This window comes from Mobula birostris, chromosome 19, assembly GCF_030028105.1.
Source record: "Mobula birostris isolate sMobBir1 chromosome 19, sMobBir1.hap1, whole genome shotgun sequence".
Classification (NCBI taxonomy): domain Eukaryota; kingdom Metazoa; phylum Chordata; class Chondrichthyes; order Myliobatiformes; family Myliobatidae; genus Mobula; species Mobula birostris.
Window position 1 is genome coordinate 32,421,248 of NC_092388.1, and position 24,970 is coordinate 32,446,217.

The 24,970-nt window shown below is 42.5% G+C and overlaps 1 protein-coding gene across 3 annotated transcripts in view; it reads left to right on the forward strand.

Annotated features, from left to right (window-relative positions):
- Positions 1–24,561, forward strand: part of LOC140212501 (sodium-dependent neutral amino acid transporter B(0)AT3-like) — a 54,172-nt gene extending 29,611 nt beyond the window's left edge. For all 3 annotated transcript variants that reach the window (XM_072283375.1, XM_072283376.1, XM_072283377.1), the window contains 7 exons: positions 713–825; positions 4,265–4,393; positions 5,382–5,538; positions 13,988–14,192; positions 20,004–20,163; positions 22,936–23,098; positions 24,195–24,561. In XM_072283375.1, the coding sequence (XP_072139476.1) occupies positions 713–825; positions 4,265–4,393; positions 5,382–5,538; positions 13,988–14,192; positions 20,004–20,163; positions 22,936–23,098; positions 24,195–24,377 (1,110 nt within the window). In that variant the 3' untranslated portion in view covers positions 24,378–24,561. The remainder of the gene's footprint in view (positions 1–712; positions 826–4,264; positions 4,394–5,381; positions 5,539–13,987; positions 14,193–20,003; positions 20,164–22,935; positions 23,099–24,194) is intronic.
- Positions 24,562–24,970: the final 409 nt, after the last annotated feature.

A 24,970-nucleotide genomic window follows, 5' to 3' on the forward strand; every position in this document is an offset into this window, starting at 1 on the left:
GTGTGTTTTTAATTGGGTTTTGCAATCATCAATTTCTGCTTGCAAGCAACAGCATAGTCATAAGGGAGCAGCTTGAATGGAGTTGTTGAGGGAAAGGTTGTGGTTTTATTGGAGGTTGACGCAGGTGGAAAGTTCCAAAGATTCAGGAATTCTAAGAGAAGGATTTCCAAGTCATCTCCTTTTTAACAGGCCAATGTGAATTCCTAGGGTCACATTCAAATATATTCACTATTAGATTCCTCCCACATACTCATGTTTTAATGAGTTTTTCCTGCTCTGCTTAATATTTCCTGTTAAAACATCCCACAGATTAATCTGTGAACCTTCTCTGTACCACATCTAAGCCATATTGTTGCTTTAACAAGTAGGCCAAAATTGTATGACCTACTCGAGGTTTTGTCTCTTCTGAGACTGTACAGTCACTAGTACCTGAGGATGATGGATTTTGGTTCTGTCATCTTATGGCTTAGCTCTCTGGATTTAGGAAAAGGGATGGAAGTCCGATAGTGAGGGATAGTACATTTCACATCTGACATGTACAGCACATACTTCTGTGTTATGACAATTTTTATGTATAGCTATGAGTTTCTACGTGCATAAGACACTCAGATATCGACAAAGGAAAAAACATAGTTAAAATCAAAGCTAATATAACTGGTGATTGTGTTTAGAAAGTACATTTATTCTCTGATTTAATTTCATTTTATTTCAGTTGACTGTTCTGAGCCAGCCAAGAGTATGGCTAGATGCAGCGGTCCAAATCTTTTTCTCATTGTCTTTGGGTTTTGGAGGACTAATTGCATTCTCCAGCTATAATTCAATGAAGTAAGAATATTACTTTCTGTAATAGCCTTCACTATTATAACTAAGGAACAAGTGAAGGAAATGAGGAATTTAATAGTTTATAAAGACATTATATTAAATCTATATCATCAACATATTTCCAATGTGACATACACTATTCATATGAAATTATTCTTTTTGCTGCATTAACAGCTGCTAACCAAGCATACAAAAGAGCATCCATTAAAAATGTGTATAAATTAATTACATATAAATGTGCTAAGAATCCATATGTTAATGTCCTTCAGTAAGGTGATATCTATGACACAACGGAAAAATAAGTAGGAGCAGCCATTTTGCTGTCCAGACCTTCTCCACTTTTCAATATGGCTGACCATCTCCTTGATAATCCTGTTTCCACTTCTCCTCATATCCCCTGATCACTTTAACATTAAGAAATGTGTCTTCTTCCTTCTTGAATAGATTTGCTTAGCATCACTACCTTCAGTGACAGGGAATTTGACAAGTTCAATGCAAACTGTGTAAAGAAATTTCTCCTGATCTTGTTTCAAAGTGTCATTCTGTCTGTGACCACTCCAACCTCCCCCCAATACCCACCCCCCCACCCACCCCCGCCGGTTCTGGATTCTTCAACCATCAGGTTTATCCTCCCTTTATCTAATATACATAGGCCTATTAGAATTTTATAGGTTTCTATGAGATCTCCTCTTATTCTTCTACACTCTAGTGATTAATTGAGCCAGTCTTACCTCATACATCAATTCATCCCAGCAATCGGTGTAGTAGACATTCATTACCCACCCTACGTGGCAAGAACACCCTTTCCCAGATAGGAAGAAGAAAGACTGCGCACAAAACTCTAAGAGAAAATCTGCAGATGCTGGAAATCCAAGCAACCCGCACAAAATGCATGAGAACTCAGCAGGTCAGGCAGCACCTAAGTGAGGTTTCATCAAGCCCTTATGTAGTAGTATGCTGTGTATTCTGTTTCACCGAGACCTGGCTCTCCCCTGCCACCTCCAACTGTGCCATCCGACTGAAGGGATTTTCGATCCATCAGTTGGACAGCACGGCGTCTTCGGGCAAGATGAGTGGAGGTGGTGTCTGCCTACTGATCAACACTGGGTGGTGCTCGGACACAGTGGCACTGACAAGCTCCTGCAGCCCGGACCTGGAACATCTGTCGGTGAAGTGTCGTCCTACTATCTGCCATGGGAATTCACCTCGGTCATACTGACAGCGGTATACATTCCCCCCCAGGCGGACATGGAGTGTGCTCTGAACATACTGTATGCCAACATCAGTGAACTTGAGACCAGGTATCCAGAGGCTTTGCTCATTATAGCCAGGGACCTTAACCAGGCCAACCTCAGAAAGGCGCTGCCAAAGTTATACCAACATGTCTCCTGCCCTACTAGAGGCCCGAATGTACTTGACCACTGCTACACAGCAGTCAAGGATGCCTACCGTTCAGTCCCACGACCTCACTTCAGAGAATCGGACCATCAGGCCGTACCATCAGCTTCTTTCCAACTGTGATAAGACTGCTGAACGGATCCTGACCCAGATCTAGGCCGTACCCTCCAAATATCCGGACCTGCCCTTCGGTTTTTTTGCACTACCTTACTTCCCTTTTCCTATTTTCTGTTTATGATTTATAATTTAAATTTTTAATATTTACTAATTTTAACTATTTTTAATGTTTTTACTATTTAATATTTGTAATCCAGGGAGTGTGAAGCGCAGAATCAAATATCGCTGTGATGATTGTACATTCTAGTACCAATTATTTGGCGACAATAAAGTATAATGTATAAAGCTTAAGTACAGTAGTAAGTAATCTTCTTTCCTCAAGAGGTTTCCACTATCATTGAAGACGCTGACTAGCCCATCTAAATCACTCCAAGTTACTTTAAGAAGCAGCTGAGAGCATTCGATATGACAAAGGTTTAGCGACCAGGCAACAACCCCTCTGCAGTACTGAAGGTCCTGGATATGGCTGTCATAGTCAGGGGTTAATCATCCCAGTCCAAAAAGACAATCGCAAGGTGTTCGCAGAGTAATGTCGTAGGCCCAACTATCTTCAGCTACTTCATCAATGAACTTCTTGCCATTTTATGTACAGAAATATGGATAACCTCTGATAATTTGCATAATATTTAATTTGCAACTCCACAGCAAATGAAGCATCTTACCTGCATGAAGCAAGAGCTAGACAACATGAGCTTATAGGTGGCGAGGAATTTTTGTGCCACAGCGATGCCAGACACTGACCAGCTCTAAACAAAAGATATTCAATGGCATCATCATTGCTGAGCCCCCCACAATTAATATCCTAGGATGGTCACCATTAAGCAGAAATTCAATTGGACCAGTCACATAGTGTAAAGACAAGAGAAAAGACGCTGTGTATTTTGTGGTGAATGACTTACTGTCCCTCCAGGCACCACAAAGCCTTTCCATCTTCTCCAAATCACAAATCAGGAATATTTCCCACTTTCCTGGATGAGTCAGTGCCAATAACTCTTTAAAGCTCCACATCATGCAGTACTAAGCAGCCTGCCTGATTGGCACCACATTAACCACTCAAAATACACGTATTCCCCATCATCAGTGCACTGTGTGGTATTTCCAAAATAACTCGCACTGGCTACCTCTGACGATATCGCCCAAATCTGCAAACTCTATACCAAGAAGGACAAGGATGGAAGGTGCATGGGAACACCACCATGGGGAGGTTCCCCTGCAAGTCACGCACCATTCTGACTTGGAAATCTATAGCCAGTCATTCTTCGGGTTTAAATCCTGGATCTTCCCACCCAACAGCACTGTGGATGTGTCCTATCATTAGAAGGACCGCAGTGGGTCAAGCGATCAGCTCATAACCCCCTCTTCATGGGCAGTTAAGGATGGGTGATTAATGCTGGTTTTGTTTGAAAAGTCCAGATTCTGCAAATGAGTTCATTAACAAAAGCCCTTATTTAAAATGAGACTTGAACACTCAAAAATCTGACTCAGAGATAAGGGTCTACTTGGGTAAGATAAGGAAAGTATCTCAACATTAGATAAAGGCCTTCGGGTGCAAAATGTTGGTCGTTCTGAACTAGATTTTTATTTATCTATGGAACAGAACATACGACAGTTGCACTAAGATAAATGAATGTTTAGGTAACTATGCTTTTATTATTTAATGAGAAAACCCAATTCATTCTGAGTGGAAACATGAGGAATGGATCATTGATATACACAGAAACCATCAAATAGATAAAATTACAGTTTGCAGATCTTGCCCAAGGCATAATCAAGAGAACTTCAAACACAGTCATTTCTATTATTGAATTACATTAATAAACACAATACTCACTAACTTAACCACCCTAGTTAATAGTTCTAGTTTTCCCTATCTGGTATAAATCAACTGTCTGATGTAAATTAAACAAAAATTTCTTCTGCTTTGAAGGAATAACTGTGAGGTGGATGCTGTGACAGTAGCTGTTATCAACAGCTTTACGTCCATCTTTGCTTCCATACCTGTCTTCTCCATGCTGGGATTTAAGGCAACTATGGCTTTTTGGGATTGCTTGAACGAGTAAGTGGAGTTCTACAAACTACTCTGTTTATTAAAATTTATGCCAGTTCATTCAAGAGTGTTCTACTCCAAAAACTTTGGTGTCTACGATTAAATATTTCACTAAGGGTTAATACATCTTTGCTGTGCACTTCTGAGGAGTCATAGCATAATGTACACACTAATGCTTTTTGTGGCACTTCAGGGTCAAACTGATTCAGAGTTTGACCTTTCTGTAGAGATTTTGAAAGAGACTATTTATATGTTGGGCAAAAGATTGATTTCACCTGTGCATGGATGAGGTTACCCACAATGATATGAGGGTACTGGAGTTGTTGTACCCCATTACACAGAGAATGTCATACTTGTATTCAGCAAAGGGACGATGCTTAAGAAGGATAAAATGAAGTCTGGCATAGGAAAGAGTCACTGGCAGCTAGTGTGGAATTGTTACAAGCCCAAAACCAAACCAAAGATTCAAAGATGCATTAGCAGGAAGAGGTGAGTATCAAGCTGGGCGTGAATGACATGTTGGCCAATTTTAAATGTTGGAAGAGGTTGGGTAGTGTGTGTTTCTGAGAAGAAAAGAAAAAGACCCCTGTATTGAAAGAAGTGTCTAGATTCATTGGAAAGAGTAATAATTATTGCAAGGTGAGCTGAGGTGTGTCAGGAAGCAATCAGAAGAATGGGAGGTGAGTCCCATGGAACAAATAAAGTTGGAAGTAGCATGGTGGCATAGGCAACGGCAGGGTAATTCTGAGGACTTAGGGGCATAGTGGACAGGGATCCAAGGCACCCAAGAGGCAGAGGCACATCCACAAATTCTATGCACATGACAAAGAGTTTTCTCTGACATCCCAGCCACAGAAGCAGAGGACATCACCATTAGACAAGTTTCATTTCATGGCCTTGCAAGTTTGTAGACAAATGGGATGTGTGAACTAACCTTTCAGGAAGTCTGGAATTCCTTAATCATTCTGTTCGTATTTGTATTAACTTCTCTGAACAGGAATATATTACTCTTATCAAATGAATTTGACATTCAGGATGGAAATATTACAAAAGAAAATTATGTTAGTTGGATAAGTTATCTGAATGCTACCCAATATGACAGAATCACGTTACTTGATTTGAAGAGCTGTGATCTTCAGAATTTTCTTAATCAGGTAATTCAATTTAATGCCAATTTTTGACACCCTTGTTTATTTTAAGTGAATTTTATGAAACAGAATCCCCTGCTCTGGAGGATACAAAGAATTGTAGTATTCCTGTTGCATCTCAGCCTGGTTTTTCTATTGTATGATCACATCTGCTGAAATTATTAAAGAGCTGCTCAAATCACCTAAATTCCTGCTCCAAAAGCAGCGATATGTTCCCACTGCTGAGGCATCGAATTCTCATTTTAAAGATACAATTGAATTTGTTTCCTTTTTCCTAGTGATTCTAGATCATAACTCACTGCATTTTTCTCCAGTTAATGTTTTTAACCATTCCAACTAAACCCCTCAGTATCCTGTCTACAAAGACCCTGATAAATAGGGAATGTGATCTATTTCCCAGTTTTACCATTTTCCCTCACCCAAACAACTTCAGTATCCCATTTGATGTCTATGCATTCAGAACCATACAGAACAGTGAATATATTCAATCATTTTTTACAATCAGACTCAATGATAGAATATTAATGGTTAAGGAACAGGAAACAGCAATACATCTCGTTAGATGTTGAGACAATGTCATAAACCGTGAGCAATTGTCAAATGGCACATATTATCTTGACTGACCAATTAATTTACAACATTATTACCTCGTATTATATCTCAACAACGTTGACTCTGCATATTCTGTTCCAGTAACACAAAAAGTGCTGATTGTTAGAAATATTCCTGACTCATACGTAGAAAGTGCTTGTTATCAGCCTACCACCAAATACATCTTCACCTTCCCCCCACCCAACCCAGCTCTCTAATTTCTGCAGGAATCGCTCCCTCTGTGATTCCCTTGTCCATTTGACCCCCACCATGAATCTCCCTCCTGGTACTTTTCCCTGTAGGGGCAAGAAATGCTATTGTTGCCCATTCACCTCTTCCCTTACCTCCATTTAGGGCCCCAAACGGTCTTCCAAGTGAGGCAACATTTCACCTGTGGCCTCCTCTACACTGCAGAGATACGCTTTGTTTAGCTCCATGAGCAAAATGCAGAATTTCCCGGTGGCCAACCATTTGAATTGAATTGACTTTATTTCTTACATCCTTCACATACATGAGGAGTAAAAATCTTTATGTTACATCTCTGTCTAAATGTGTAATGTGCAATCATAGTATTTTATAATAATTTATAATAAATAGAACAATCAATGTTACATAGAAATTTACAAAATCAGCATGAGTTAATCAATCAGATGGCCTGGTGGAGGAAGCTGTCCCGGAGCCTGTTGGTCTGGCTTTTATGCTGCGGTACTGTCTCCTGGATGGTAGCAGCTAGAATAGATTGTGGTTGTGGTGACTTGGGTCCCAAATGATCCTTCGGGCCCTTTTTTCACACCTGTCTTTGTAAATGCTCTGAATCATGGGAATTTCACAACTACAGATGTGCTGGGCTGTCTGCACCACTCTCTGCAGAATCCCGCGATTAGGGGAGGTACAGTTCCCATACCAGGCAGTGATGCAGCCAGTCAGGATGCTCTCAATTGTGCCACTGTAGAAAGATATTAGGATTTGGGGCCCCATACCAGACTTTAACCATCTGAGGTGAAAGAGGCGCTGTTGTGCCTTTTTCACCATGCAGCTGGTGTATACAGACCACGTGAGGTCCTCAGTGATGTGGATGCCGAGGAACTTAAAGCTGTTTACCCTCTCAACCCCAGAGCCATTGATGTCAATAAGGGTTAGCCCATCTGCATTCCTCCTGTGATCCACAACCTGCTCCTTTGTTTTTGCGACATTGAGGGGGAGGTTGTTTTCTTGACACCACTGTGTCAGAGAGATGACTTCTTCCCTGTAGGCCACTTCATTATTGTTTGCGATTAGGCCAATCAATGTAGTGTCGTCAGCAAATTCAATTAGCAGATTGGAGTTGTAGGTGGCGACACAGTCATGGGTATACAGAGAGTAAAGGAGAGGACTTAGTACACAGCCCTGAGGGGTTCCTGAGTTAAGAGTCAATTTATATCTCCATTCTGACATTTTGCTCCTCCTCTGTCATGATGAGGCCACTCTCAGGTTGGAGGAGTAACACCTCATATTCAGTCTAGGTAGCTTCCAACCTGATGGGATAAACATTGATTTCTCCAATTTACAGAGATTTATTCCCCTCCCCCTTTCCTCTTCTTCATTTTCACACTCTGACCTCTTCCCTCTTCTCCTTACCTGTCCTCCCATTCTCTTGAGTCCTTGTAAAATGTTCATGTTGATCACTGATATAACCTGATGCAGGCCAGAACTTCTTCCATTCAGCTTTGAGTAATTCAATGGATCAATAGGTCCTTACTGAAGAAGCATTTGGAAGTGAATGTAGTCAACAATGTGACAAGAGAATAAAGTATTTTAATGAAATGGGTTAAGGTCATATTAGTGAGGCCATAAATCAAGCTTACATTGTCGGTTTTGAATAATGTCATGTGATCTCTCATGTGAACAGTTAAACTCATTTAAATGATCTCAACACTGCACTGAATTTCTAATCTCCATTTCACATTCAAGGCTATGGAATGGAATTTGAACTTATGACCTTCTTCTTTGGATTGCTACACTGAGCCAACCTTATCTTCTGCCTGATATGAAAGCTGAAATATCTAAATCAATTTCAACTTCCTCTCGAGCAACACACAAAACAATCCTGGAGGAACTCAGCAGATCAGGCAGCATCTATGGAAATGAATAAACAGTTGACATTTCAGGCCAAAACTCTTCAACAGGACTGGAAAGGAAGGGGAAGATGCCAGAACAAGAAGGTGGAGGGAGGAGGAGGAGGAGGAGGACAAACTAGAAGATGAAGCCAAGCAGGTGCAGGAAGAATGAAGTAAGAAGCTGGGAGGTGATAAGGCAAAGGGCTGGAGAAGAAGGAGAGGGGAATGGATCGTAGGGGAAAAGCATAGAGAAGGGGCACCGGGGGAGGGGGTGGGGTATACAGGTGAGGAGAAGAGGGAAGTGACCACCAGTCCTTTCAAACTTGCCCCACCATTCAATAAGGTTCACAATTCACTACAGCTGGCCTAAAATGACCTCAATTTCTTTTGGTGCCAGTTCCTCACAACCCTCAGTTCTTGTCTTTCAAATATTTATCTATCTCCACCTTAGATATATTTGATGATTTAGCCTCTACTACCCTTGGAGGGAAAAAAATTCCAGAGTTTCACTATCCTCAGAGAGGAGTTTATAAACACTTAAGTTTTAAACAACTAGACCTTTATTTTTTACTCTGTCCCCTTGTTCATGACTCTTCTACTAATGACAGTATTTCAATATCAGTTCTGTCAAAGCCCCTGAGGATCTAGTATGTTTGAAAAAGTTCACCATACATTCTTCTAAACTCCGTGGAATACATACTCAAACTTCCTAGCCTCTCTTGATAGGACAAGCTTCTTCTCTTCGGAATTAGCCTGGTAAAATTCATTTGGACTGCCTCCAAATCTTTTATATCCTTTCCTTTTTGATGAAGGGACTAAATTGGTGTGTGGTGTTCCAGGTGTGGCTTCACCAACACACCTCTACAGCTGCAGTAAAAACTTCCCCATTCTCAAACTGCCTGTTAATCTCTTGTGACTCCTGACCTAGACACCTCTGGACTTCTCTCACTTGTAATCTCTTCCATTTAGATAATAATCCACCTTTTGATTATTCTGAATGCAGTGCACGACCTTGCATTTTCTCACACTAACCTCCCTTTACCAGGTTTTGCCCTGTAACGCGTACTATCTATATCCCACTGCAGAATCACAATGTCCTTATCGAAACATACCCCTCCATCTGTTTTTGTATCAATTCTAGTACTTGATCAATAATTCTGTCACTGAGGGTTAATAGTTCTAGTCATCTTTTTTGGGGGGTGTCACATATGCCCTGGTCCTTATCGAAGTATAATTTTCCCCATTCTAATTCTTCAAATGTATAGTAATTGTCTCATCCGTCTGCAGTGGCCTTTTAAAATTCACCTGAATTTGCAAAAGTACAGATATAAAAAACACAACGAGCTAGAACATCCTACGTTTTGGACAGGTGCTCTCCAAAGAACCTTTGGCTACCACTGTGTTTGGGCAAACAAGTTTCTGACTTCCATGCATATGCATTGAAGAACAGAACTTAATGCAAGAAGCGTCATGAACAAAGCGGATGAGCTTAGAGTGTGGATCAGTACTTGGAGGTATGATGTTGTGGCCATTACAGAGACTTGGATGGCTCAGGGACAGGAATAGTTACTTAGAGTGCTAGGCTTTAGTTGTTTCAGAAAGGACAAGGAGGGGGGCAAAAGAGGTGGGGGCGTGGCACTGCTGATCAGAGATAGTGTCACAGCTGCAGAAAAGGAGGAAGTCATAGAGGGATTGTCTACTGAGTCTCTGTAGGTGGAAGTTAGAAACAGGAAGGGGTGTTTTTTATAGACCACCCAATAGTAACAGGGACATCTAGGAGCAGATAGGGAGACAGATTCTGGAACAGTGCAGGGTTGCCGTGGTGGGGGATTTTAATTTCCCCAATATTGATTGGCATCTCACTTGAGCAAAGGGTTTATATGGGGTGGAGTTTGTTAGGTGTATTCAGGAAGGTTTCCTGACAAGTATCTAGATAAGCCTGCAAGAGGAGAGGCTGTACTTGATCTGGTATTGGGAAATGAACCTGGGCAGATGTCAGGTCTCTCAGTGGGAGAGCATTTTGGAGATAGTGATCACAATTCTATCTCCTTTACCATAGCATTGGAGAGAGATAGGAACAGACAAGTTAGGAAAGCATTTAATTGGAGTAAGGGGAAATATAAAGCTATCAGGCAGGAACTTGGAAGCATAAATTGGGAACAGATGTTCTCAGGAAAATGTATGGCAGAAATAAGGCAAATGTTCAGGGGATATTTGTGTGGCGTTCTGCACAGGTATGTTCCAATGAGACAGGGAGAGGATGGTAGGGTACAGGAACCATGGTGTACAAAGGCAGTTGAAAATCTAGTTAAGAAGAAAAGAGAAACTTACAAAAGGTTTCAAAAAAGTAGGTAATGATAGAGATCCAGAAGACGATAAGGCTAGCAGGAAGGAGTTTAAGAATGAAATTAGGAGAGCCAGAAGGGGCCATGAGAAGGCCTTGGCGAACAAGATTAAGGAAAACCCCAAGGCATTCTATAAGTATGTTGCTTGAGGATAAGATGTGAGAGAATAGGACCAATGAAGTGTGACAGTGGAAACGTGTGCATGGAGTTGGAGGAGATGGCAGAGGTACTTAATGAATACTTGGCTTCAGTATTCACTATGGAAAAGGACCTTGGCGATTGTAGAAATGACTTACAGCAGATTGAAAAGCTTGAGCATATAGACATTAAGAAAGAGGATGTGCTGGAGCTATTGGAAAGCATTAAGTTGGATAAGTCACTGGGACCAGACAGGATGTACCCAGCTACTGTGGGAGGCAAAGGAGGAAATTGCTGAGCCTCTGGTGATGATCTCTGCATCATCAATGGGGACGGGAGAGGTTCCGGAGGATTAGAGGGTTGTAGATCTTGTTCCCTTATTCAAGAAAGGGAATAAAGATAGCTCAGGAAATTATAGACCGGTGAGTCTTGCTTCAGTGGTTGGTAAATTGATGGAGAAGATCCTGAGAGGCAAGATTTATGAACGTTTGGAGAGGCATAATATGATTAGGAATAGTCAGCGTGGCTTTGTCAAAGGCAGGTCGTGCCTTATGAGCCTGACTGAATTTCTTGAGGATGTGACTAAACACGTTGATGAAGGTAGAGCAGTAGATGTAGTGTATATGGATTTCAGCAAGGCATTTGATAAGGTAACCCATGCAAGGCTTATTGAGAAAGTAAGGAGGCATGGGATCCAATGGGACATTGCTTTGTGGATCCAGAACTGGCTTGCACATAGAAGGTGAAGATTGGTTGTAGACGGGTCATATTCTGCATGGAGGTTGGTGACCAGTGGTGTACCTCAGGGATCTGTTCTGGGAACCCTTCTCTTCATGATTTTTATAAATGACCTGGATGAGGAAGTGGAGGGATGATAACACAAAGATTGGGGGTGTTTTAGATAGTGTGAAGGGCTGTCAGAGGTTACAGCAGGACATCGATAGGATGCAAAACTGGGCTGAGGAGTGGCAGATAGAGTTCAACCCAGATAAGTGTGAAGTGGTTCATTTTGGTAGGTCAAATATGATGGCAGAATATAGTATTAATGTTAAGACTCTTGGCAGTGTGGAGGGTCAGAGGGATCGTGCTGTTTAATTAAATGAGTATTTGGAAATATTTTGAAATTAAATTATAATTTTTCTTAAATTTCACTTAAACATTTCCAGTAATCCAAAGACGTTTTTAAAATAAAAACACTTCAAAGGCCTTTGAACATAGTCAGCTCTCAAAAGGCCATTAGAACTGCTAGGGTGAGGCTACAGGATCTGCTGTCTGAGATTTAGTTGCTACACACTTTCTGCCCCTAGGGTAGAAGAGCAGTGGAAGAGAGACATCCACTCAGAGAGGACCTGCAGGACTACAAAATGTAATGATAATCAGTGGAAAACATGACAGAGTTTATAGTGGCATTGATCATCCATGATCATCCATTGATAATCGTGTATCCATTAAAAGACCAGTACTATGAATAAACACCATCATGGTGAATAAACTCTTCTCAGGCTATCAGCCAGGTACAGGTATCGATTATAACCAACAGCTTGATCACAAACTCATTCATCTTAAAATAGCAGAGTTTGTCATTGGAATGTCAGTTATAATTGATACCTATGCCTGGCTGGAAGCCTGAGAAGAGTTTATTCGTAAAATATGCCGGGAAAGCACTAGATCCTTTTTCATCATCATCATTATGTGCCATCTTACATGGCGTGAGTGATCATGGTCTATTGACCATGATTGTTCTTGGCAAATTTTTTCTACAGAAGTGATTTGTTTGCCTTCTTCTGGGCAGAGAAATACGTCGTCAAAACACAACTCAAACCTTCAGCAGAATTTGCATGGAAAATTATTTAAAACATCTGAGCTGAGACTTGAATAACTTAATTTTTAAAAAATGTGTTGTATAATTAGCTAGTATGTCTGCTATCTTTTCAATCTCCACTCCTCGATTGTTTCTTTTCCTCCTGATGAGAAGGAGGTGGGAAAATGTTTGATCCCATAGAAAACAACGCTTGGGAGAAAGAACAAGATGAACAATATTAACCAATGTCTGATAGACATAGATTCAAGTATACAACAGTAAGTATTAAATAAAGCATCTTGCTTAAAATGATGTATTTTTACAGCACAAAGCAAAGTCCTTCAGCCCAGGACATCCATGTTAACTGTTTTGCCCATTGACACAATCCCAGAATTCTATATCCTTTTATGCCTCACCTCTTTATGCCTATCTACATAATCTCTTAAATATACTAATTGTATCTGATACAACTACCTCCTCTCACAATGTAAGCTAGTTATCAACCACCCATGATGCTTTCCTAAAATTCCTTTCAAACTCTTGCCTCTCACCTTAAACAATATTATCTCACGTTTCTGATCCCTATACCAAGGTAAAAAAGACTTTAACTTTGCGAATACATGCCTCTTATAATTTATATAGGTACTTCTATCAGGTTACCTCCTGATAGCATTACCTCCTTTCAAGGAAAACAAATCCAGCTATCCAATTTTTCTCCATAACTAAAGTCCTCCTTTCCAGGCGATATCCTGATGAATCTCCTCTGCACTTTCTCAAGAACAATCGCACCCTTCCCACAGCGTGATGGCCAGAACTGCACATGACACTCTAGGTTTGGCCTAATCAGTGTTTTGTAACATTGCAACATAACGTCCACACGTGTATAATCCTGATGGAAGATGTCAGACTGAAACATTGACTGCTCATTTCCCTCCATGGATTCTGTCTGCCTTACTGAGTTCCTCTAGCATACAGTGTGTGAGATTTCCAGCATCTGCAGCATCTCTTAGTCCACACTTTTATATACGACGCCCTGATCCAGAAAGGCAGGAATGCCATATTCCTTTCTCCATTGTCCTAACTACCTCTAATGCCACTATTGGGGAAATAATAGATTTAAACCTCAGTTCATCAACATGTCTTAGTACCCTATCATTCTGACATTAATGACAATAATATGGTTTTAATTAAAATGGCAAAATCTTAAACTTGTTCAGATCTGTGAGCTCAACCACATGATAAAGTTATTGAGGATACTGTGCATTCACTAGAATGCTGCTCATTCAGAGGGAACATAAATCCAAGGAAAGACTTAGTTTCCATTTAATAGCAATGAAATATTTTGTCTGCATTTCTTTTAAACTTTAGGTAACACACAGTGGGGGAAAGGGAAGAATTATTGCTTGTATCCATTTGTAGTTTTACTAATTTTCCTTTTAAAAGAGTAAATGTTGAATGTTTCCTTTCAATTTTCTTCTGCTCAGGGTGCCTCGGGTACTGGACTTGCATTTATTGCGTTTACTGAAGCCATTGTCCGAATGCCAGTCCCGCAGATATGGGCCATATTGTTCTTCCTCATGCTCTTCACTCTGGGTCTGTCATCAATGTTCGGCAATATAGAGAGCATTCTTACTCCTTTCTTGGATTTGAAGGTGTTTCCAAAGTATATTCCTAAAGAGATGATTACAGGTACGCGGTCACTGCCATCGTGTATCATTGTACTGCAACAGGAGAAGCTGGCTTCGCACTGAATGATAGATACCTTTGAATATTAGTCGCTCTTTGCTGCAACTCCTGTCTGTCTGTCTAGGTACCATATCCAATGCGGACTTTGGTGACCATGGTTTTCCATATAGATCTATCCTTCGGTTTTTGGATGACTTCCATTTCCTCGATGTGTAGCCACCTGGCTAGGCTTTAGACGTACATAAGCCGAGGGCTTCCTCTAGGTTTGCTCCCCTCAATCTTTCCAGAGAGTATGAGTTTTTCTAGTTCATCTTTCCGCATGATGTGTCCTAGGAATCTGAATTGTCTTTCTCTTATTGTTGGTATGACTGATCGAACTGCTTGGGCTCTTCTGAGAACTTCTTCATTTGATGTGTATGTGGTCCATGGTATTTTTAACATTCTCCTGTAGAACCGTAATTTAGCTTCTTCTAGTCTCTCAGCTGCAACTCCACTGAAATCATTAGGGATGTTTTAGAAATAGAGTCCAATATAGATAAACCGTTATATCAAAAGAGAGATTTATTGTCATCGGTGGTAAGGATTTTCCACAAGGGTTTTCCTGATTAGTCATGGAAAACATGGCTTTGATAACAGCAATAACTACATCAAGCTTCTGTTTATTGATTACAGCTCAGCATTCAACACAATCAGCCCCTCAGTACTAATCAAAAAACTACAAAACAAAAAACTTCAGTACATCCCCTTGCAAATAGTTTCTTGACTTCCTCAACGGGAGGCAACAGTCATTACAGATTGGCAATAACATCTCCTCCTTGCTTATAATCATCACAGCTGCACCTCAAAGATGCATGCTTAACCCAATGTTCACACACTCATGACTCTGCAGCTAGGCGCAGCTCAAACGCCATCTATAAGTTTAAAGTTCAAAGTACATTTATTATCAAAGTATGCAGACATGATACAATCTCGAGATTAGTCTCCTTGCAGGCAGCTACAAAACAAAGAAACCCAAAAGATCCCATAAAAAAAAGACTGTCAAAACACCCAAAGAGCAGATAGGGAAAAAACACATCCTGCAAACAATGAAAGTAAGTAAGTAGCATTCAAAATAAAATGAGTCCATAGACACGGAACACACATAAAAGTTGCTGGTGAATGCAGCAGGCCAGGCAGCATCTCTAGGAAAAGGTGCAGTTGACGTTTCAGGCCGAGACCCTTCATCAGGACTAACTGAAGGAAGAGTGAGTAAGGGATTTGAAAGTGGGAGGGGGAGGGGGAGATCCAAAATGATAGGAGAAGACAGGAGGGGGAGGGATGGAGCCAAGAGCTGGACAGGCGATTGGCAAAAGGGATACAAGAGGATCATTGGACAGGAGGTCCGGGAAGAAAGACAAGGTGGGGGGGGGGGGACCCAGAGGATGGGCAAGGGGTATATTCAGAGGGACAGAGGGAGAAAAAGGAGAGTGAGAGAAAGAATGTGAGTATAAAAATAAGTAACAGATGGGGTACGAGGGGGAGGTGGGACATTAGCGGAAGTTAGAGAAGTCGATGTTCATGCCATCAGGTTGGAGGCTACCCAGACGGAATATAAGGTGTTGTTCCTCCAACCTGAGTGTGGCTTCATCTTTACAGTAGAGGAGGCTGTGGATAGACATGTCAGAATAGGAATGGGATGTGGAATTAAAATGTGTGGCCACTGGGAGTTCCTGCTTTCTCTGGCGGACAGAGTGTAGATGTTCAGCAAAGCGGTCTCCCAGTCTGCGTCGGGTCTCGCCAATATATAAAAGGCCACATCGGGAGCACCAGACGCAGTATATCACCCCAGCCGACTCACAGGTGAAGTGTTGCCTCACCTGGAAATACTGTCTGGGGCCCTGAATGGTGGTAAGGGAAGAAGTGTAAGGGCATGTGTAGCACTTGTTCCGCTTACATGGATAAGTGCCAGGAGGGAGATCAGTGGGGAGGGATGGGGGGGATGAATGGACAAGGGAGTTGCGTAGGGAGCGATCCCTGCGGAATGCAGAGAGACGGGGGGAAGGAAAGATGTGCTTAGTGGTGGGATCCCGTTGGAGGCGGCGGAAGTTACGGAGAATAATATGTTGGACCCGGGAGCTGGTGGGGTGGTAGGTGAGGACCAGGGGAACCCTATTCCTAGTGGGGTGGCGGGAGGATGGAGTGAGAGCAGATGTACATGAAATGGGGGAGATGCGTTTAAGAGCAGAGTTGATAGTGGAGGAAGGGAAGCCCCTTTCTTTAAAAAAAGGAAGACATCTCCCTCATCCTGAGAGCAGATGCAGCAGAGACGGAGGAATTGCGAGAAGGGGATGGCGTTTTTGCAAGAGACAGGGTGAGAAGAGGAATAGTCCAGATAGCTGTGAGAGTCAGTAGGCTTATAGTAGACATCAGTGGATAAGCTGTCTCCAGAGACAGAGACAGAAAGATCTAGAAAGGGGAGGGAGGTGTCGGAAATGGACCAGGTAAACTTGAGGGCAGGGTGGAAGTTGGAGGCAAAGTTAATAAAGTCAACGAGCTCTGTATGCATGCAGGAAGCAGCGCCAATGCAGTCGGAAAGTTAATAAAGTTAACGAGTTCTGCATGCGTGCAGGAAGCACACCACCACCACTCTGCAACCCTGTCTCCCTCAGATCCCACCGTCAACTCCTGGGCCCTCAGAGGCTCCATCTCCCTCTCACCCCAACCCTCCCCCCTCCCGCCTCTGATCCCAGCTCTCAAGATTCCAGCCTTGAACTCCAGGCCGGGTCTTTATGTGCTGCTATTGTGACTCCCGTCTCCCCTTCCCCCACCAATACTCTGCAATCCCGTCTCCCTCAGATCCCACCGTCAACTCCTGGGCCCTCAGAGGCTCCATTTTCCTCTCACCCCAACCCTCTCCTCTCCACTGACACCCCCAGCCTCCCCCCTCCCCCCTCTGATCCCAGTTCTCATCCGTGCCGGGTCTTTACCATCCCTTCCGACCTTCAACTGTCGGAGGCAGAACACTCGGTCCTCAGTAAGGGCCTCACCTTTTTCCCCCTTCACCCACACCTCAGTGAGTTCCGTGTTCGCCATGATGCGGAACTTTTCTTCCGCCGTCTCCGTCTCCGAGCCTACTTTTTCGGCAAGGACTCTTCCACCCCCACCGATGACCCCTTCTCCCATCTTCAAACCTCCATGGACACCCCGCTCTGGTCTTCTGTCTGCTCTGGATCTCTTTGTTGCTAACTGCTGACGGGACATCAACCGTCTCGACTTCACCGCATCTTGTCCCCATTCCAACCTCACTCCTTCGGAACGCTCTGCTCTCCACTCCCTCCGCACTAATCCTAACCTTGTTATTAAACCCGCCGATAAGGGGGTTGCTATTGTAGTCTGGCGTACTGACCTCTACCTTGCCGAGGCACAGCGACAACTCACGGATACCTCCTCTTATTTACCCCTCGATCGTGACCCCACTAAGGAGCACCAGGCCATTGTCTCCCACACCATCACCGACTTTATCCGCTCAGGGGATCTCCCATCCACTGCTACCAAGCTGATAGTTCCCACACCCCGCACTTCCCGTTTCTACCTCCTACCCAAGATCCACAAACCTGCCTGTCCTGGCAGACCTATTGTCTCAGCTTGCTCCTGCCCCACCGAACTCGTTTCTGCATACCTCGACACGGTTTTATCCCCCCTTGTTCAATCCTTTCCAACCTATGTTCGTGACACTTCTCATGCTCTTAAACTTTTTGATAATTTTAAGTTCCCTGGCCCCCACCGCTTTATTTTCACCATGGATGTCCAGTCCCTATATACCTCCATCCCCCCACCAGGAAGGTCTCAAAGCTCTACGCTTCTTTTTGGATTCCAGACCTAATCAGTTGCCCTCTACCACCAGCCTGCTCTGTCTAGCGGAATTAGTTCTTACTCTTAATAATTTCTCCTTTGGCTCCTCCCACTTCCTCCAAACTAAAGGTGTAGCTATGGGCACCCGTATGGGTCCTAGCTATGCCTGCTTTTTTGTTGGCTTTGTGGAACAATCTATGTTCCGTGCCTGTTCTGGTATCTGTCCCCCACTTTTCCTTCGCTACATCGACGACTGCATTGGCGCTGCTTCCTGCACGCATGCAGAGCTCGTTGATTTTATTAATTTTGCCTCCAACATTCACCCTGCCCTCGAGTTTACCTGGTCCATTTCCGACACCTCCCTCCCCTTTCTAGATCTTTCTGTCTCTGTCTCTGGAGACAGCTTATCCACTGATGTCTACTATAAGCCTACTGACTCTCACAGCTATCTGGACTATTCCTCTTCTCACCCTGTCTCTTGCAAAAACGCCATCCCCTTCTCGCAATTCCTCCGTCTCCGCCGCATCTGCTCTCAGGATGAGGCTTTTCATTCTAGAATGAGGGAGATGTCTTCCTTTTTTAAAGAAAGGGGCTTCCCTTCCTCCACTATCAACTCTGCTCTTAAACGCATCTCCCCCATTTCACGTACATCTGCTCTCACTCCATCCTCCCGCCACCCCACTAGGAATAAGGTTCCCCTGGTCCTCACCTACCACCCCACCAGCCTCCGGGTCCAACATATTATTCTCCGTAACTTCCGCCACCTCCAATGGGATCCCACCATTAAGCACATCTTTCCTTCCCCCCCTCTCTCTGCATTCCGCAGGGATCGCTCCCTACGCAACTCCCTTGTCCATTCGTCCCCCCCATCCCTCCCCACTGATCTCCCTCCTGGCACTTATCCGTGTAAGCGGAACAAGTGCTACACATGCCCTTACACTTCCTCCCTTACCACCATTCAGGGCCCCAAACAGTCCTTCCAGGTGAGGCAACACTTCACCTGTGAGTCGGCTGGGGTGATATACTGCGTCCGGTGCTCCCGATGTGGCCTTTTATATATTGGCGAGACCTGACGCAGACTGGGAGACCGCTTTGCTGAACACCTATGCTCTGTCCGCCAGAGAAAGCAGGATCTCCCAGTGGCCACACATTTTAATTCCACATCCCATTCCCATTCTGACATGTCTATCCACAGCCTCCTCTACTGTAAAGATGAAGTCACACTCAGGTTGGAGGAACAACACCTTATATTCCGTCTGGGTAGCCTCCAACCTGATGGTATGAACATCGACTTCTCTAACTTCCGCTAATGTCCCACCTCCCCCTCGTACCCCATCTGTTACTTATTTTTATACACACATTCTTTCTCTCACTCTCCTTTTTCTCCCTCTGTCCTTCTGAATAGACCTCTTGCCCATCCTCTGGGTCCCCCCCCCCCACCTTGTCTTTCTTCCCGGACCTCCTGTCCCATGATCCTCTCGTATCCCCTTTTGCCAATCGCCTGTCCAGTTCTTGGCTCCATCCCTCCCCCTCCTGTCTTCTCCTATCATTTTGGATCTCCCCCTCCCCCTCCAACTTTCAAATCCCTTACTCACTCTTCCTTCAGTTAGTCCTGACGAAGGGTCTCGGCCTGAAACGTCGACTGCACCTCTTCCTACAGATGCTGCCTGGCCTGCTGCGTTCACCAGCAACTTTGATGTGTGTTTCTTGAACTTCCAGCATCTGCAGAATTCCTGTTGTTTCCATAGACACGGAGCCTGGAGCAGGAGGAGTAGGTCTCAGCCTCAGCTCAGAGCTCAGCCAATGTCACTGATTACACCATTGTTGTTGGCAGTCTCACATGGTGACAAGGTGTACAAGATTGAGATTGATCAAATTTGTTCCTAATATATGTTCCTAAGATTTATTTATTCTGCTACTTAAGAGATCATGTTTAGAAAAATGTTTTGCCTAAATATTCTATTTTTTTTATCTTTCCTTTAGCCATGATATGCCTGGTGTCCTTTTTATTTGCACTTATTTTCACAACATCGTCTGGGAATTACTGGCTGGCAATTTTTGACAAATACGGAACTGCTTTGCCTCTTCTGATCGTAGCTTTCTTTGAGCTTATTGGAGTCACTTATATGTATGGTATTAATAAGTAAGTAAAAAAACAACTCTGGATTAACTATTTGCCTTTTCACTTAATATAGTAGACTCCCAGAGTAACTAGACTATCTTTTTTTATTCCATATTGGTGCTGGCTTGAAGGGCCGAATGACCTACTCCTGCACCTATTGTCTATTGTCAATTTCTACTATTCTTTCCAAACTCCTGCCAAGCCTTTATTTCTTCCAGGATGAATGTCTGAATAATATTGGTCCAGTGTTAGCGATGGCATGGCATCCTAAAGATAATCTACTCATGTCTGCTCTATCAGATGGTGGGAAATGGGATCCCTGATATCCAGCAGCTATGACATAATCAAATGACTGAGATACTAATATCATCAATTGATTTCGGAGCTGGGAAGGTTTTGTGCATTAGAATACTAAATAAAAATGGATCAGATACAGATGATTAAAGTACAAGTTTGATTTAAGTTTTTCCAAATAGGTACATTACAGGTGGATGAAATTAGATTTTTGTCCTGTAAGGCTTGCCTTAGAGGAATTCTAGTTGATTTGCCATTCAGAATATTTTACAGGGCCCACTTTATTCAAAGGCTTTAATTTTGTTCAAGTGATTTCAGTTCAGAAATGAAGAAGTCTACACATTAACACCCCACAAACATGTAGAAAGTTACTGACTAAAATTCTGGAATCTTTACATTATGTTGCAAAATATGTTATGTTAGAGTTGCTAAAATAAAGACAGAGAATAGTGGAAATATTCAGCAGGTTAGATCATATATGCGAAGAGAGAAACAGAAGTAATATATTCAGCAGGTTAGATCATATATGCGAAGAGAGAAACAGAAGTAATATTTGGGGTTGAGGATCCTTTGTCAGAAATTCTGAAGATGTTGTCAGGTTCTCTGGTTATTAATGGTGAATGATTCTGTCTTTACAGAAGGTACTACATCAAAGTTTGGACTTTTTCCTCCCTATAAAGCTCTTCAGTATTCTTTGCCTGAGAAAAATTGCAAGAAACTTCACATTACCTTAGATTGTCCTTAACCTGTCAAGGAGTAGGGAATATAGAATTCTCAATGTGACTTAATCTACTTGAGAAAAGCAATCAGTATCTCATCCTTCTCTCAGGATGAGGCTTTTCATTCTAGAGCTACTGAGGTTTCCTCCTTTTTCAAAGAAAGGTGCTTCCATTCCTCCACCATCAACACTGCCTTCACCTGCATCTCTTCCATTTCGCACACATCTGCCCTCACACCATCCTCTCGCTGCCACACCAGGAATAGGGTTCCTCTTCTCCTCACCAGCCACCATTCTAGACTATGCATCCAGCACATAATTCTCCATAACTTCCACCATCTCCAACAGGATCCCACCACCAAGCACATCCTTTCTCCCTTCCCCCCGCCACACACTTTCCACAGGGATCACTCCCTACATGACTCTTTTGCCCACTTGTCCCTCCACACTGATCTCCCTCCTGGTACCTGTCCTTGCAAGTGGAACAAGTGCCACCCCTGCCCCTACACGTCCTCCTTTACCACCATTCAAGGCCATAAACAGTCCTTCCAGGTGAAGTGACACTTCACCTGTGAGTCTGTTGGCGTCATCTACTGTGTCCAGTGCTCCCGATGTGGCCTCCTGTATACCAGTGAGACCCAACGTAGACTGGGAGACCGCTTTGTCCAGCACTTTCGCTCCATTTGCCACAAAAAGTGGGATTTCCCGGTGGCCACCAATTTCCGTTTCCCATTCTGATGTCAGTTCATGGCCTCATTGCTACACTCAGGTTCGAGGAGCAACACCTTGTATTCTGTCTGGGTAGCCACCAAGCTGATAGCATGAACATCATTTTTCTAACTTCTGATAATACCCCCCCTTCACCATTCTTCACTCCTGTTTCCCTCTCTTACCTTCTCTCCTTACGTGCCCATCACTCCCCTCTAGTGTTCTCCCCCTTTCCATTTCTTCTGTAGTCTTCTGTCCTCTCCTATCAGGCCTTATCCAGCCCAGTATCTGTTTCACCAATTTCCCAGCTCTTTACTTCAACCACACCCCCATCTCCCAGTGTCACTTATCACCTTCCCCCTTGTACTTCTGCCTCCGCACCCCTACCTTCTTAGTCTGAATTTTGCCCCCCTTCCTTTTCAGACCTGATAAAGGGTCTCAGCCCGAAACAGTGACTGTTTACTCGTTTCCATGGATGCCGCTTGGCCTGCTGAATTCCTCCAGCAGTGAGTGAGTGTGTGAGAGAGAGTGTGAGTGTGTGAGTGTGAGTGTATGAGTGAGTGAGCGAGCGAGCATGTGTGTGTTTGAGTGTTGCTTCATCCTAATAAAATTGCCAGTTTCATAACCTGACCACAGTGATCTAGACTGATTGACACTGCAGGTACTGCAAAATAAGGAATAGGTTTTATATGTACTGGCAATCTGTAGAGAACACTGACTCAGAAGTAAAGTATTAACCTGCCAGTTGGCTGATGTCCAGAGCAACAACATACTGCTTGATTCATCCAGTTTCCATAATTACACAATCACCATTTCTTTTACACTTATTGAACAGATGATCTCTTACTTCAAAGAACTCAAATTTAACATTTCTCCTGATTATGTATGTAATCTGTAATTTTTACTTGACCATGTAGAGGTGTATTAATAAGCATCCCACCCCTGGAATCTGTTGTATTGTCATTAAATAAGTAGTATATTTGTTTGGTAAGATAAAATAGGATTATGTTCATTTTCAATCTTAAAGCCTCATCTTGAAAATCCGACAGAAAACTAGATTTTCTTCTTCTCAGCTTCTGTGATGGTTTGGAATTTATGACTGGACGAAGGCCCAATATTTACTGGCATGTGACCTGGAGATTTATTAGCCCTTTACTGCTATTTATTGTGTTTGTGGCATATGTTGCTATTGAAATGCAGCAGCACTTATCTTACGAGACATGGAACCCTGACTATGTAAGTACATTTTGTATTGAAATACCCATTTCATTTGACTCTAGGGTCTTGTTTTATCTTTCCATGAATAATCCATTTAATTTGCTCAAACTTATTTCACTAATATTTCCTGAATTTTATCTGCCACCAAAAAACATTGATACTCCATGATGGCTTTAAAAAACATAAAATCAATGCTTTTTTCATTGATATTCCAATGGGAGGTCCCCAGGTTTTCCAATGCCCAAGGCATACTCCAGCACCCCCCTGCTTATGTGGGTTAGGAATCATTGTGTATGGGAAGAACTTGTTTTAAGTTTCTTAGTATAAGTTCTCTTCTAAGCCATTACTTTAACCTGGGTCATTTGGCTCTCTGCGGGTTCTTGTGGGTACTACCGCTTCCATTTAAATTCTTGACAATCCTGCCTTACCCAGCCCTGTTATCTCACATCATTAATGCTTTGATTAGCCACCAACTGTTACCTTTACAAAACTGAATAAACATTCCATTCTATAATTTGCAATCATCCTCCCATATTTTCCTGCCCCTTCCTCCATTGTGGTGTGTCACCCATATGCCCATTTCAATCCTGTGTGCCCGGAACTATTCCGCTAAAGTCACAAATGCCAGTTTCTGAACACTGAACAATCCCATTCTTTCTAACGACTCCTCTACACAGCAGATAATGATGTTTAATCATACTATCATCCTCTATCAATGAAAGTAGGTTTCCAGAAGGTTTACCTGTGGTAAAGTGAAGGTTCCAGGGCATTTGGACGTGAGGATGGTGCTACTGTTGGAGGGCATTAAATCCAGATTCTGGCGTCAGAACATTAGTAGTTCAAAAAGCAAATGAGAAAAAGATTAGTGGGATGCTAGTTTTATTGTAATGAATACAATAGAAAACAGCAATTTACAGCCATGGGGCTGACCTGTAAACTGAAGATCATCAACAGGTATGGAGAAAGGCCATAACTGAGTTGAAAAACAACTTCCAAGGCCATCAAATATCCGGGTAGGTCAGGTGTAATCACTGCATTTTTGGGCTGTGATTGAGTCATCCAAACTAAATACAAAGGTTGAACACAGAATCTCTCACATCCTTTACTTCAACAGGCGGAGTTCCCCAAGAAAGAGGAGAAGGAGTATGCAGGCTGGGTAATATTCATATGTGCCTTCCTGGTCATATTGCCAACAATTTTTATTCCTCTTACTGCTCTGTATCAGTTTATCAAATGTAAATTTGGAGGCTGCCAGAAAGAAGGAAGTTCGATTGACAACCCAGCTTTTGAATTATAAAGTATTCCAGGATTTCAACTTGCAATTATCATTAATGCTGTACTGAAGTTGCTATTTTGCCACGTAATGAAACATTCTTCATTTAATAACTGTTCAATTAATTTGTGATGGCTTATTTCCCACCAAATTCTTAAGATTATTATATGATGTATCCTCATGGACACAATTAAATGTTTGATTTTAATTTACCTGAGTTAAACCTATCATCTTTAAGGGAGCAAATACGTACTGGTTGCTATTTCACATAGTTCAGTTTTTTTCTTCACAAGATGTTTTCACCACAGTAAACATTATCATCCTATAATGATGTTTCGATGACGATGTAACCAAATTGGTTTACAATAATTAAAATATTTCAATTCATTTTGTTTTATAACACTTTTTCATTACAAATGTGATACTTAGAAATAATATCCAACAATTTTATAGCATACTGCATGCTTTTCATGTCTGGACCGAGAGACATTTCAGGGTATTGTGGAGCTCTGAGGAAAATATTGATAGCCTTCTAACTAATAATTTGCAAAAATACCTGCTGCAATGTTTGGCAACAAAAACTTTTTTTTAGTATTTTGAAAGCAAAATATACTTTA